This window comes from Corvus moneduloides, chromosome 20 (assembly GCF_009650955.1).
Source record: "Corvus moneduloides isolate bCorMon1 chromosome 20, bCorMon1.pri, whole genome shotgun sequence".
Classification (NCBI taxonomy): Eukaryota; Metazoa; Chordata; class Aves; order Passeriformes; family Corvidae; genus Corvus; species Corvus moneduloides.
The window spans coordinates 10879884-10893798 of NC_045495.1; the positions used below are offsets into that span (position 1 = coordinate 10879884).

The 13915-nt window shown below is 47.5% G+C and overlaps 1 protein-coding gene across 1 annotated transcript; it reads right to left on the bottom strand.

Moving 5' to 3' along the window:
* Positions 1 to 1169: 1169 nt before the first annotated feature.
* On the bottom strand, positions 1170 to 13740 carry LOC116454140 (myeloperoxidase-like). Its single transcript, XM_032130347.1, has 13 exons — positions 13677 to 13740; positions 12902 to 12995; positions 11898 to 12073; positions 11166 to 11289; positions 9048 to 9177; positions 7966 to 8166; positions 7559 to 7874; positions 6000 to 6160; positions 5336 to 5588; positions 3868 to 4038; positions 2829 to 3066; positions 2126 to 2343; positions 1170 to 1198 (listed from the first exon to the last, which is right to left on the bottom strand). Exons 1-13 carry the CDS (start codon positions 13738 to 13740, stop codon positions 1170 to 1172), a joined length of 2175 nt encoding a protein of 724 aa, XP_031986238.1.
* Between the last annotated feature and the right edge of the window lie 175 nt (positions 13741 to 13915).

Here is a 13915-nt window from a genome sequence, read left to right on the forward strand (position 1 = left end):
GGCTCCAGCCCCTTCCCAGCTCCGTTCCCTGCCCTGGACACGCTCCAGCCTCTCATTGTCTTCGTTGGAGTGAGAGGTGCAAAACAACACAGGATTTGAGGTGGGGTCTCAGCAGTGCCAGCACAGGGGGACAGTCACTGCCCTTGTCCTGCTGGTCACCGTGGTTGGCACAGCCCAGGTGCCATTGGCCTCTTGCCCACCCGGACTCCCTTGGGCTCTTGTTCAGCCACTGTCAACCAGCACCCCCAGGCTCTTTTCTGATGGAATGATTTCCAACCCCTCTGCCCCCAGCCTGTCATGGATGCCAGCTGTAGGTGAGTGCCCAGGATGTGTTTTATTACTGCCCAGAACACCCAAACCACACAGGTTCACTGTAGGATTTCAGTAAAACTTGTCTCAAGGCTTCAAGGCACAGCTGCCCTGCTGCAGTGTCTTCAATGGCTGAAAATCTCACTGCTGATTAGAAGCAGCCAAAACAGCTTCTTCTCTTGTGCAAAACCCGGAGACTGGGAAAGTTTTGATGAAGATTACATGCATGTGCTGATTTCTGAGCAGGTACAAAGGATAAGGAATTTGATTCTGCAATGCAAGCATGCTAGCCTGCAGGTTTGACACCCATTCAGTATGGGAAGTAAAAAAACTTGTCATAATTACAATTTAGAGAGTCGTAACGCCTCTGATCAATTTTTTAGGGCAACAGAAAATAAAATATCATTGTCCTTCCATCTGAAGACTTACATTACTGGAAGTTTTTAGAAAGAAATTATATTAAAAAATCACATTATAGGAAATAAAACAGATGACATAGTCTTGAGCTCCCCTCTGGGAAACCATGTGCTGATGTTCAGTCAACAGCAGCCAGCGGAGCCTGATGTCCAGGCAGGAATTTCCCAGGAGCAGTTCGGTGCCACCATTAGGGGTTTCCAACGCTGGTCTGATGAGCAGGATTAAACACTGTCAATGAAGCAGAAAAAGCTGCTGAGAGGCAGAAAGTCTTCCCTGGACACACCATTTTCCTCCACCTTTTTGTCATCCCTGTATCCTTGCACCTCTGAGACATGGTGGTGCTTCCAGCCTTAGAATGAGTGGTTTGGGGGCAATTTCTTTCCATTGGAAAAGGTTAAACTTCTAGCAACTGCTTTTAGCCCTGGAATTTCACTCTCTCTGGGTTACACAAACACTTTGGCTTCCTCCAAGCCTGGTGAGAAAGGAGCCACAGGAAGCAGCTCAGCACATTTTAGTAACCGTAAGACTACGATAAAAAAATAAATGAAAAAAACTCTGTTGTTTAGCTGGACTCCGCTAAAGAATGGGGTGAAGCCACCATAATTTAGCCTTTAAGTGCAAGTATCTGTCTTAAACAACAGTGTTTCCCTCAAATGGTTACTCAAACTCAATACAGGAACTGCATGGAGATGCTTTGTGATCTGTGCCTTGCAGGACAGTGTAGGTGATCCCCAGGTTTTGTGATCATCTGTAAATGGGTTGTCAGAAAGTAAAAGAATCCAAGCCAGTCCATTCTTCAAGTATCCGTTCTCCCACATCATTTCAGCTGGGAGAGCCCTCATCAAAAGTGTTTCAGTAGGACACTGAGTGTCCACATCTCACAGAAAAAGACACTGTTTTACTGTGGCACATCACAACCTTTGACCATGTGTGTTCAGCTACTGGTGTGTGAGGCCATACAGTATCAAAACTACTCCAGATACACCTTAAACTGATTTAAAGCTTTGGGGAAGATGAGGGGAAAGCAGGAACTTGGAGCAGCAGAGTAAGACCTTGGAGCAGGTTGGCTAATTCTAGTTGATTTTTTCATCAACACCTTTCCTGTCAGGAAAGACTGTGGTTGTCCTGGAATAAGGTCATCACAGGAAACATTCACAAAGTCCAGAACAGACTGGATTTTGAGGGATTTCCCATCCTCTTGAAAGGAAGGGGCAGGGAATAAGGGATGATGAAAGTGATGGATTGTCTGCCACCAGTGCTGTCTGAGTGTGGCTAAATGGACAGTCATTGTCTTTTGGGGGCAGAGTCACTGTGGAAACCTTAATTCTTTCATTTTTTAGGCATGGAAGCAACCTCATAGTGCATTTATTATTTTTGACCGATCTCAGACCACTGGTACCTTTTGTGGCACTCTCCGGCTCATCTTTCCAGGGTGAGAGGTCAAGCACGTCGATCTCTTGGCAATCAGTGAAGTCCTCAGGATAAGTGTTGATCTTGAACACATCCCTGGGTATCTTTTTGATGTGAGTATTGTCACAGATCACCCTCGACACTGAAATTTTTCTCAAAGCTTGCAACTGTTGTGGAGTGAAAACTCCGGGGTTCTCCCACCAGAATCTGCAATGATATTTTCAGAAGCAGTTTATAATCTTTGGTTACTTGCTGAGATGGGAACCTGACCAAGGTGAGTCTGAACGGTGCTTAGATCCACCTTGATTCTCCAGGAACACCCTTTTAGAAAGAGGTGTCTCCAGTGTGGCCAGACCTGGATTCTGCCAGTGCAGAGAGCCTGCCTCTTCCACACAGCATCAGCAGCCTGCTGGGATGCAGTGATTTATCCTCCCCTTTATGCCCTGAGAGCAAAAGCCACCTCAGGCAGAGACCACAGCAGAGACCCCCATGGTCTGGAGCTGGTGCTCCTCAGCCATGTGAATCTGGAGAAACAGGCTGCAAAAAAGAGTCCTTTGGTAACTGGGCTAAAATCAAGGGGTGAGCCTTGCTGGGAGCACTCACTGGAGTGCTGTAGATGGGTTGGATTAATATGTCACAGGAAAGGTCAGCATTTCCCCCCTAAAAAATGCCACAGGGAACGTATCTCTCACCTGTCCCCATCACGCAGGTTCCTGAACTGGGTGCCAATAATGCAGGACAGGAGGGGCCCAACTCTGCCCTGGGGAACCACGGGCTCTGCAACTGCCCCAATCCAGAGGTCGATATTGTACGGTGTCCCATACACATTCATGAACTTCTTGGCCAGTTTGGGATTGCCGAGCACCTCAGACAATTCTTCCACAGTTTGGGGTTGGGAGAGCCCACAGAAGCCCCTCCAGGCATTGTAACCTGCAAGAGCAGGAGCAGCAGATGACCAGGACCCACCACCACGTCTCTACAACACCTTTCTTGGCCCATAGGCATTCCCTGCTTCTTCTCATGGCATTAAAGGATCTGGAAGGCACTGTTGTCCAGGCAGTCCCAACAATCATCACATTTTCAAAGGTCCTTCTTGTATGTACACTAAACTAACAGTTTGGGTTGTCTTTATGACTGCAGCTCATCCTGGTGGTTACATCTTTCTACTGCTGAGGGTGAATGCACCAGTCCTTGCAGCCTTGGAAGGCCAAATTTCTCGGATAAAATTCTTAGAAAAGAGGAAATCTAGCTGTGTTTAACCCAAGAGCACCTGTTCTTCTCTAGCACCTGGGGCAGTCCCACCTGTGGGTGCAAGGCACTTCTGCTCAGAACTCTGGCTTGTCTGGGACACGAGACAAGATTGATGAGCAAAGAACAAAGCCCAGGGGACCTGCCCAAGCCCATGTGAAAGCTGAATTTGGTCACTTGTGCCTGTACCTTCTGAACCACACATGCTCTCTCTTTGCAATACACCACTGTCTCTCACCTGCTTTCTTACATTATCCCAAATATCATCTTTGATTTCTAAGCCTTTTGCCCTTGTTTTAAATGTCTCAGAAAAAGACTTTTATAATACAGAGACCTTTTTTTCCCCTGAGCTTGACTGTCTGTCCATCCTTCACCCTCAAATCAAGGTTTCTTCCCATTAGTATAGAAAAAGCTCAGTTCATTCATAAGCAGCAGAAGGAAAAAAGTCTTATTCATAGGAGGTGTGGACTTGTGTCTCCTTACCTGGAAGGCCATGGTCTCTTCCCCGTTGCATGTTCATGGCTCCTAGATCCAGACCCATCACCTCTGTCTGTTCAAAGAGGTGGTTCTGGAGCTCCTCAATGAGCAGCTGGTTCTGTTTCATGAGTTTTGCATGATCCACAAGCATGCCCCGGATCAGGGGGTCGATGCCTCCTGCAGCCATTGCAAAGCAAGGAAATATTTTTTGTGCCAATCTGCAGCTTTGGTGGTCCCTTTCATGCAGCTGAAACAGTCTGTTATGGGCTGGGTGGGGTTTTCATCTCCATATTTTCATTTCACCATGTGTATATAGAATCACAGAATCACAGAATCACAGAATCACAGAACCGTGGAATGGTTTGGGTTGGAAGGGACTTTAAAGCTCATCCTGTTCCACCCCCTGCCATGGGCAGGGACACCTCCCACTGTCCCAGGCTGCTCCAAGCCCTGTCCAGCCTGGCCTTGGACATTTCCAAGGGATCCAGGGGCAGCCCCAGCTGCTCTGGGCACCCTGTGCCAGGGCCTGCCCACCCTCACAGTGGTACCTGTATGCATCTGTACATGTCTGCAGATGCCAGTAAACAAAGCCTCTCATAGTAACTGAGTTCCTTATACCCCCCCATCCCTCAGCTTTTCCTTCCACAGCCCTAAAACCACTTGCTGCCCACCAGTCCCTTTCCAAGTCTGCTCCTCAGCCTGCCAGGCTGCAGCATGTCCTGGTGCCTGGGGGCTCTGTCCAAGGTTTTAGGATTTGCAATGGATTTAGTTTATAATTCACTATTAGATGACAGATCTTTAAAAAAAACATTAAATGTAATGATAGAATTAATTCATGTGTGATTGTCCGTGTCTTTTTCATAGCAATTAAGGAGACGGTATGAGCAAAACACAGGAAAATTGGCTGCACACGTGTAATTATATTTCTCATAATTAGTTAAATAACCTATTTTGGAAGAGACATTTGTCTTCCTTGGAAAGACTCATGTCTGGAGATCTCAGCTGTGCAATAGCAGGACCCCATAACTCCAGTTAGAGCCAGGAAGAGGGATGGGCACCTCTAGGAAGGAACAATGCTGCTTTAGCTCAATTAAACTGGATGCATCACCCTCTGTCCATGTCTCCTGATTGCAGGGGGATATAAGAGCTTTGATTGACACAGACTTTGGTGGACTGGCGTTGGGCACAGGGAGTCTCCTGCCTCCTGGAGCAGCAGGAGGAGCTGCACCATCTGAGTGGATGTGGAGCACTCCCATTGTCAGGCCTTGCTGAGCTGGGAGGTGTCCAAGGAATGACTGGACATGGTGCTCAGTGCTCTGGGCTGGGTGACAAGGTGGGGATCAGTCACAGGTTGGACTTGATGGTCTTGGGATCTTTTCCAACCTAAATGATTCTGGGATTCTGTAATTCCATGTGCCTGACCAGCTGACCTCCACCTCAGGACCAGACCAGGACCACTGCTCCATGTTCTTACCTTCCATTATAATTCTCCACGGAGCACAAAAGGTCAAATGCAGAGGGACATGGGAGAAGGAACCCAAAGGCTGGAAGCTCTCGTTCAAACGGGACACAAAAGGCTGCACCGACGTATGGCCGAATCGAAAAGCCAGGGAGAAAACATTTGAGGCCCTCGGATCCACCTTCTCATTGTAACCACTGTACGAAGGGATCCACTTGCTGCTCTCCTCGGCCAGCAGGAGTGGGAGGTAATCTCTGTAGGTTATGATCTGAAAAAGCACAAGAGCACAGCACGTTACCAGCAGCTGCAGCAGACATGCCATCAAAGCCAAGTGCAGAGAACGAACTCTGCAGCAGAACTCATTAAGATCTTTAGAAAAAAGAGCTGTAGCAATGGAAAAAGTTTGGCATAATGGATTTAAATCATTTTTAAATGTGAAATTATTTTATCTAATAAATAATTTATACATTAAATATAATAAATAATTGATAAATCAGTAATATGATGCATAAAAAAGCTCTGGATATCCATGCTGTCTCAGATGGACTATCCTCATTCACAATTTCCATCTCCCACAAATAACTGCATTGATTTTACAAAGCATGGTTTTCCTCCTTTTGCCTGGAGGAAAAACCACTCCTAAGTGTGTGGATGATAAACAGCAAACAGTGATCAGTACCTGGTTTATGGCAATCACAATCTTTCGACTCTCCTGGTAAAGCTTTTCCCCATCCCAGTGGGGATTTAAATTCCTCAGCTCCATAGCCAAGCGATTGTGCTCTCGGACAAAGAGAGTGTGCATTGCAGACAGTCCCAGGTTTTCTGTCACGCGTTTGTCACCTAAAATGAAAATATTTTGGGGATTTTGTACATTGCTTTCAATTTCAGAAGCAGGTTTTTGTGTTAGGACAGACAAGTAACAAGTGGTGATGTTCCTGGTAATAATGCTATGGCTGCCCCACCCCTACAAGTGTCCAGGGCCAGGCTGGACGGGGCTTGGAGCACCCTGGGATAGTGGAAGGTGTCTCTGCTCATGACACGGGGTGGAATAGGATGGGCTTTAAGCTCCCTTCCAACCCAAACCATTCTGTGATTCTATGAAGGTTGGAGGGGACCCAGGGAGAGATCTCACTCCTCTGTAAGATGATGGAAGAAGCACTGAGCATTTCCTCACTCAGCAAGGTTTCCCATTTCCTCATTCTCAGCGTGCAGAGAATGAGGAAATGGGAACACTCTGTATTCCTATGATTGATTTTGCAAGCTTCACATTTATAATGGTTTTTTTTAACATTATGCCTATGATGGATCACTTCAAATTTAAGTAAGTTCTGTGTTTGTCCTCGGTTTGTTTAAATTTCAGACAAACTTCTAGACTTTTCTGCTGATGTAGGGTGGGTTAGTTAATCAATCAACTAGATTACTTAAGAGTGTTTAATTGTTAGTATTGATTGGGTTGAAAACTGAATCATAGAATCACAGAATGAAAGGGCCTTTAAAGCCCATCCCATTTCAACCTTCCACCATCCCAGGCTGCTCCAAACCCCACCCAGCCTGGCACTGGACACTCCCAGGGCTGGGGCAGCCACAGCTTCTCTGGGCACCTTGTGCCAGGGCCTCCCCATTCTCACAGGGAGCGATTTCTTCCGTATATCTAATTTAATCTACTCTCTTTCAGTGTGAAGCCGTTCCCCCTTGTCCTCCCACTACAGTCACTGATCCAGTCCCTCTCCAGATTCCCTGTAGTCCCTTCAGATCCTGGAAGGTGCTGTGAGGTCTCCACACAACCTCCTCTTCTCCAGGCTGCACAGCCCCAACTTTCTCAGCCTGTCAGTGCTGACAAGCTGACAACTGGCATTCAGTTCATGAATGGTGAATTCTAGGTAGGAGTAAAAAAGTCCCTGAGAAGTTTTAAGCACTGTTGGTTATTCTATTGAAAATTTCTCCTGCTTTTGAGAAGACTTTATAAAGGAAGAACAATTTGCTGTAATTCTTCTGGGAAATTAAAATAATTTTTATGTTAATTAATCAATTATTGCTTGATTTTTTTTTTTTTCCTAACTGTGGGGAGGATCCATTGTCTTTCACCTTATGTAGTCATGTCTTGAAGAGCGTCATTCAAATATCACGGAATCACAGAATATTCTCTGTTGGAAGGGACCCACAAGGATCCTATATGGAGATATTTGACCCTTTTTGATTTTATGGCCCACTGAAAACAACCCCCCAGCTGCACCTTACCTGCTTTAAAACAGGGGATGTTGGCGCTCTTGTTGGTGAGAGCACAAACACTGTGCGTTGTGTTCTCGAAGGGCAGCAGTTCCAGCACCTCATCCATGAAATCCTGGTTCACGGCCATCAGGCCCAGCTGGTTGGTGAGATTTCTTAGGCTCCTGGCCAGGGAGTCGTCGCTGCCGTACACCGTGCTGGCGTCGATGAACGACGTGGCGGCGTTGAGCTGCTCCCGGCTGAACGTGCCGGGATTGCACACGGAGGCGGACTGGACGAACGGCATGCAGGTGTCGGAGCTCAGCATCCGGGGATCGTCGGGGGGGAACTAAAGCAAAGGAGTGAAGTGATGCCTCAGAAAGTCCCGCGGTTTTATTTTTGCTGCTGTGAGAGTGTGGGATGGGTGAGAGTCAGGGTACCTTAATGGGGAAGCAGGGGGGCTTGAAGGCACAGCTGGTGTGGCACTGGAGCTCCAGGCTGGCTCCTTCCCCGCTGGCAGGGGCCAGGTCTATGTCGTGGTTGACCCACTGGCCCCAGTGCATGAAGACCAGTGAGAGCTGCCGGTCTGCGGTGACGTTCTCGTTGGCCGTGTGAGCAATTTCGTTGGATACTTTTCGAACCTGCAGAAAACCGAAATGAAAATGTATGTGACTGTCTCTGCCATGGTGGATTTGCATCTCGCTCAAACTCCCCCTGTGAGATCTTGGAATCACAGAATCACGAAAGTCGGAAAAGACCTCCAAGATCATCAGCTTTCAACTGAGTATCCTCATTCCCACTAAACCATCTCGAGAAGTACCACATCTACCTGATTTTTGGACACCTCCAGGGATTGACTCCTCCACTGCCCTGAAGATCCTGCTCCAATGCTTAACCCCTATTTCAGGGAAGACATTTTTCCTAATATCCTGAACCTCCCCTAGTACAATTTGAAGCTATTTCCTCTTGTCCTGTCACTTGTTCCCTTGGAGAAGAGGCCAATCTAGTCCTTTCAGGTGGTTGTAGATCGCGCACAAGATGATCTTAGATAAGCTACTAAGAATTAATTATGACATTAAACAGTTCAATGTCATTCCCCAGCTCTATCCAATCAGGAGTAAAAGTAGACTCCACAGCCCTTCAGCCAAACCTGGCTTCATGGAAAGCCCATTCCAGCTGAAACTTGTTCGTGCACATCCAGAAAGTCAAGAACGTGGCTGAGGAGCTCCCAAGCCTTGTGGTTTGTACAAACCTCCTGGTGTCCTTGAGCACACTGACTGCAGCAATCCTTGGGACGCACACTTCAGAAACTGCTTAGGGAAGCATCCACAACCTTTTTGCTCATGTCTGTCTTCAACAAAAAATATTAACCTGAGCCATAACTCAGCTGCGGAAAAGCAGCCTCAATTCAGCTCCTGAGATCAAAGATCAAGCAATTTAGGTGTTGTCACTGCTTCCCTCCTGACAGGTGCAGGGAGGGCAGTGCCCATGCTCATGGCTGGATCAGGATAACAACTCTCACCAGTGGGAGTGGGAATCCATTGTAGCGCTTTCCTTCACTTGCTCCTCTGGGAACAGACACTCCATCTTCGTACAGGGCCGGGAGCCAGCGTGCGAAGGCGCGGTTAGAGGACCCCAGGTGGGAGTGATTTCTGCAGCATCAGCAGAGAAACAACTTCTGTTATTTTTTCAAACATCAGCAGCCTTGCACAGACCAACATTTCACAGTCCTTTATTCCACATATGAGCACTCTGGTAACAGGGGTGAGATTGGGAAAACACCAAGAAGCAAATTATACCAAGGCTATTGATGTGGAGAAAAACCAACTTTTTTTAAAAGGTGCCTTGTGTCACTCTATCAATTTTATTTGTCATTTAAACCTACATTAATTTTATTTGGCATTTAAATCTCTGTACCACCTCTGTCTTCATTGGCCTCTCAAAATCAGACTCACAGCAGGGCCATCATCATGGTCAGGGTGGCCATGTCTTGTCCAGCTGGGGGCTGGAAGCTTCCAAGGATAAAGATTCTCCACCTCTGTGGGGATCTGTGTCAAGGCTGTCCCTTGGGGAAGTTTTTACACAGACCCTCTCAACCTGCAGTTGTGGCCATTGTTGTGTTGCCTTACACTGCTCTGAAAAGTCAGAATCACTGAAGTCAGCATTTTGTGTTCAGAAGACCAATAATTCTGATTGAGCCAATGATCTGTGGCCCTGCAGACACAAAACCCAGGCAATGCCTGTCTATATGACTGGATGTGGCACTCAGGGTTCTGGTCTGGTTGACAAGGTGGGGATGAGTCAAAGGTTGGACTTGATGGTCTTGGAGGTCTTTTCCAACAGAAATGATTCTGTGATTCTGCACTGGAAAAGGAGAGGAGTACCCAGTGTTTACAGCAGTGTGCCGTGAAATAAGAGCGTGTCCTAGGAAAATGACCCTGCCAGAGCCGAAGCAATTCCATCGAGTATTAAGGACTCAGAACCACCAGGTTCTTGTTCTGATTTTTATTACTGTCCTTGCAGGCAAAATATTCTTCCTGGTGTGTGCCTCAAACTGAGCAAGATCCTTGGGAAAATATTGACACCACAGGGATCCCTCAAGCCCAGTGGCCCTTCATCTCTCCCACAGCCCAACAAGGCCAAGGACAACCCTACCTTGAGCCTCAAATCAGCATGAACACAGAATCCCAGAATGGGTCAGGCTGGAAGAGACCCCACTGGGGTCACGTGGTCCCATGTCCCTGCTCAGGCAGGGTCATCTCAGACCATGAGGCAGAGGATTGTGTCCAGATAGTTCTGGAATATCCCCAGTGAGAGAGACGCCACACCCCCCCTGGGCAGACAGACACTGCTGTCCTTGTGGGGCTGGAGGCCCTGGACTCCATGGGAACAGACTGGAAAACCCCAGTGAGCGTGAGCTCCCCGCACACTGGTGCAGAGCTGTGCTGTGTCATCACATCTGGTACATCTGTTTCATGCCAGATGCACATTGGTTGCAAATCCCTCTCAGATTTGGGGGCTGGTGCTGGCACGGCAGGACAGGGAGCCTTGACCGCCATTGTCAGAGTAGGAATTTGGTCATTTTCTGGTCAAAAAAAAAAAGTTTGATCCCAGCTTTGAACCTGGAGGGAAACTATGTGCAAAAAGCTGAAGAACTAATTTTCTCAGATGAAAGATGTACAATACAGAAAGTTGGAAGAGCCAAGAATTAAAGTCTTATTTAATTCCCATCCTTACTCATCACACAGATACATCAATAGCTGAATATTATCATCTGACTCAGCTGGGGAAATGAGTATTATCCCTATGGAAGAGTGCAGGGGTGATTTCCTGTAGCCTCCAGCAAAATGAGAGGTTGAGCCTTAGCCTCAAAATTTCCTCAGCTTCTTACCTGCCCCCACCCCGAGAAGTCCTTTCTTTCATCCAAAGCAGCACATAAAGGACAGTGGGGGCAAATCTGAGATTTTCAAGAAATTACATCTTTTTCCTGCCAGGCAAAGGTAGAAATGAATCCTCTGTTACAGGCTCATTAAACTGAGCATGTCACTCTTCTTGCTCAGCCAAAAGGCACTCTCACAAATCATCTACCCTGGGTCAGAATACGGATTTGAGACTCTCCCTGTCCACACATAAATCCTACCTGTTGTTGCACTCCCCAGTAATGGTCCGGTAAAAGTCCCTCTCCGGGCATTTAATGGAACGAGTCTGGTAGTCACAGCCAGTGCCCTTGGAAATCATCTCCTTCTGTCTCCTGCTTAGCAGGTCTGCAAGAGAAACCCTGAAAAGTAACATCTGATCCTACTCTTCTTTTATTGTTTCAGCTTCTAAGTGTTCTAGGTCAACATTTGAGCCAGCTGAATCGGAGCTGTGGATTTAACACATCTGGATTGGAATTGTTAATTTGGTGCCTAAACCCTTTTGTGATTCAGCCGTCCCCTCTGGACTAGGGAAACTGGGTGGGCATGCAGCAACATTCCAGGGGAATGTGGGGAGCATCATCACCAGGAAGGTGTTACCCCAGCTGGGAACAAAACGATGAGTTTGCAGAGCAGTACAACCGAGGTGTGAGGAGCAGAAGCGGAAGATGGAGGGTTTTCAGTGGTTAGAGCCTCCAGTGGGTTTTGTCCCAGGTTTGTCACAGGCATTGTTAGGCTGTTTTCACAAGGATAGGAGAGATGGACTCTCAAAGATGATGAATAAAACACCTGGGGGGTCTGGTCTGTCTCTGAGCATCCTTAAAATCTATTCCCCTGTTGGGGAACAGTTTTATCCCCGGTTTTTTGGGTCTTGGCAGAGCTGCTCTCTGCCACCTGCTGTGGCACATTTCCTGCCCTTAGCTCTTTGTAAGACATTTTGGTCTAAATCACATTACCTGTGACATTGAAGCTCTGTTCCCCAGAGAGATGCAGCTTCATTTTGAGGAGTTTCAAAGTAGTTTCCAAGTAATCAGCAGCACGGACTGCAGATCTGGTTTTTCCTATTGGGTCCTTTAGGTGCTTCAGGAAATCCATTGGGTTGACAATCTTTTCCTCCAGTTTTCTCTTTAAGCTGAACATAGAAGAGTTCCATGAAGCACCTTCTCTGAATTCAGAGCTCCTCTGTCATGCTGGACTGGGTGTAATTAGCTGTGACAACCCTGCAGGGTGTCAGGCAGCCCTGCCCAGTAGGACGAGCTGTCTGCACATCAGCACATCAGCTCAGATGGTTTTGGCAAACAAATCATTGTAATCCCCTACTTCAACTTTGCAGTCACACTTCCTTGTCACAATAAATTTTGTTCTATCATGAGGAAATCCAGATCAATGAACTGTGACTGGATAGGATTTTACCTGTATTATGTTGCAAGGTGTATTCTGTGAACAGAGGGACAAACCTTGCTCCTGTTCCATCCTTTCTGGTCCCATGGCTGTGTCTTGCTACTTCTGCAGGATGGGTGGAGAGCGACTCCTTCCCAAATCCTCCCACTGCCTGGAACCAGCCTTTTGGGACAATCACAGAGGATAGCTGGGGTTTGACTTCCACTGACACTTATCTGGGACAGGGTGTCCATCTGCACAGTTCCAGTCCTTCCAGAGAGGGGCAGAACTCTGGCTGCCAGGAGAGGACTCACACGTGTTCAGCATGTCTGAACCACTATGGACCAGCGAGAGGTGCCCGTGGCACAGTAGGTGAGGAAACAGTACTGGGGGTCATGACTGGTGGCTCTGGGACCAGAATCCAGCCAAACTGGGCAAAAGGATCCCTCTAGCTACGACAAGGAGAGCCCTGGCACTAAGGCTTCTCCATTATAAATATGCATTGGAAAAGAGAGAAAACACACATATATTTAATCTTATTGCCTTAAAATATTGGGGCCATCATGCAGGAAGAACTCACCTTTTCCGGGCCTGTAAATATGCTGTGTCTACCAACTGCCTGGCCTCAGTAATGATGCTCAGGAGAGACGAATCTGAAAGCACCTCTGAGACTTCTGCTCAAAAGAATGAAAGAAGAAAAAGCAGAAATTGAGGATACTCAATTATAACATACACCAGGAGCTTTGTTCTCCACTAAACCATGTCCCCAGCAGCTACATACACAGGTTTTTTGAACATTTCCAGGGATGGTGACTCCACCACTGCCCTGGGAAGCCTGTTTCAAGGCTTCCTAATCTTTCCCATGGAGAAATTTCCCCCAATATCCAATCTAAACCTCTGGCACAATTTGAGGCCATTTCCTCTCCTCCTGGCCCTGTTCCCTGGCAGCAGAGCCCGACCCCTCCAGCTGCCCCCTCCTGTCAGGGACTTGTGCAGAGCCACAAGGTCCCCCCTGAGCCTCCTTTGCTCCAGCCTGAGCCCCTTTCCAGCTCCCTCAGCCACTCCCGGGGCTCCAGACATTTCCCCAGGGAAAGTGCACAGAAGAAGCCAAAGACACAATCTGTGCCCCAGGTTCCCTGTCATAAAAGGATGATTTATGCATGGAAGGGTTGGCTGTTGGTTAAATAGGGAGTTTCCTTAGGCAAGCCTCTCAGGTATCAACTTCATTGTTAGAGGATCAATTTACAGGACATTTCAGTTCTTTATTGAAGCAGTGTCTAACTGGGAGCTCAGACTGAGTTTTGATTCACATCCTTTCCAGTAGAGCAGCAGCCAAAGGACAAACAGGAACCTACCATTCCCTGAGAAGCCCATTGCTCCAACTGCACAGAGGGTGATGATGGATCCCAGGAGAGTCATCCTTGGGTTTGTGCCTAGAGAGAAATGCAACATAATGGACAGGGCTTCACTGAGGGGTCAGAACAGATTGACATGTTTGGTTTCAATATCTCTTTCAGGATTCAGGAATCTGTCGGTGGGACTCGGGCTGTGGCTGTGGCTGTAGGTGTTGGCAGGACACCAGGACATCTCTGAG

Coding starts and splice junctions, on each gene's coding strand:
- LOC116454140 (XM_032130347.1), bottom strand. CDS start 13,740: ATGACTCTCCTGGGATCCATCATCACCCTCTGTGCAGTTGGAGCAATG. Junction 9,178..11,165: donor ACTGGGGAGTGCAACAACAG/GTAGGATTTATG, acceptor CTGATGCTGCAG/AAATCACTCCCACCTGGGGT. Junction 6,161..7,558: donor CATCCCCTGTTTTAAAGCAG/GTAAGGTGCAGC, acceptor TTTTCATTTTAG/GTGACAAACGCGTGACAGAA.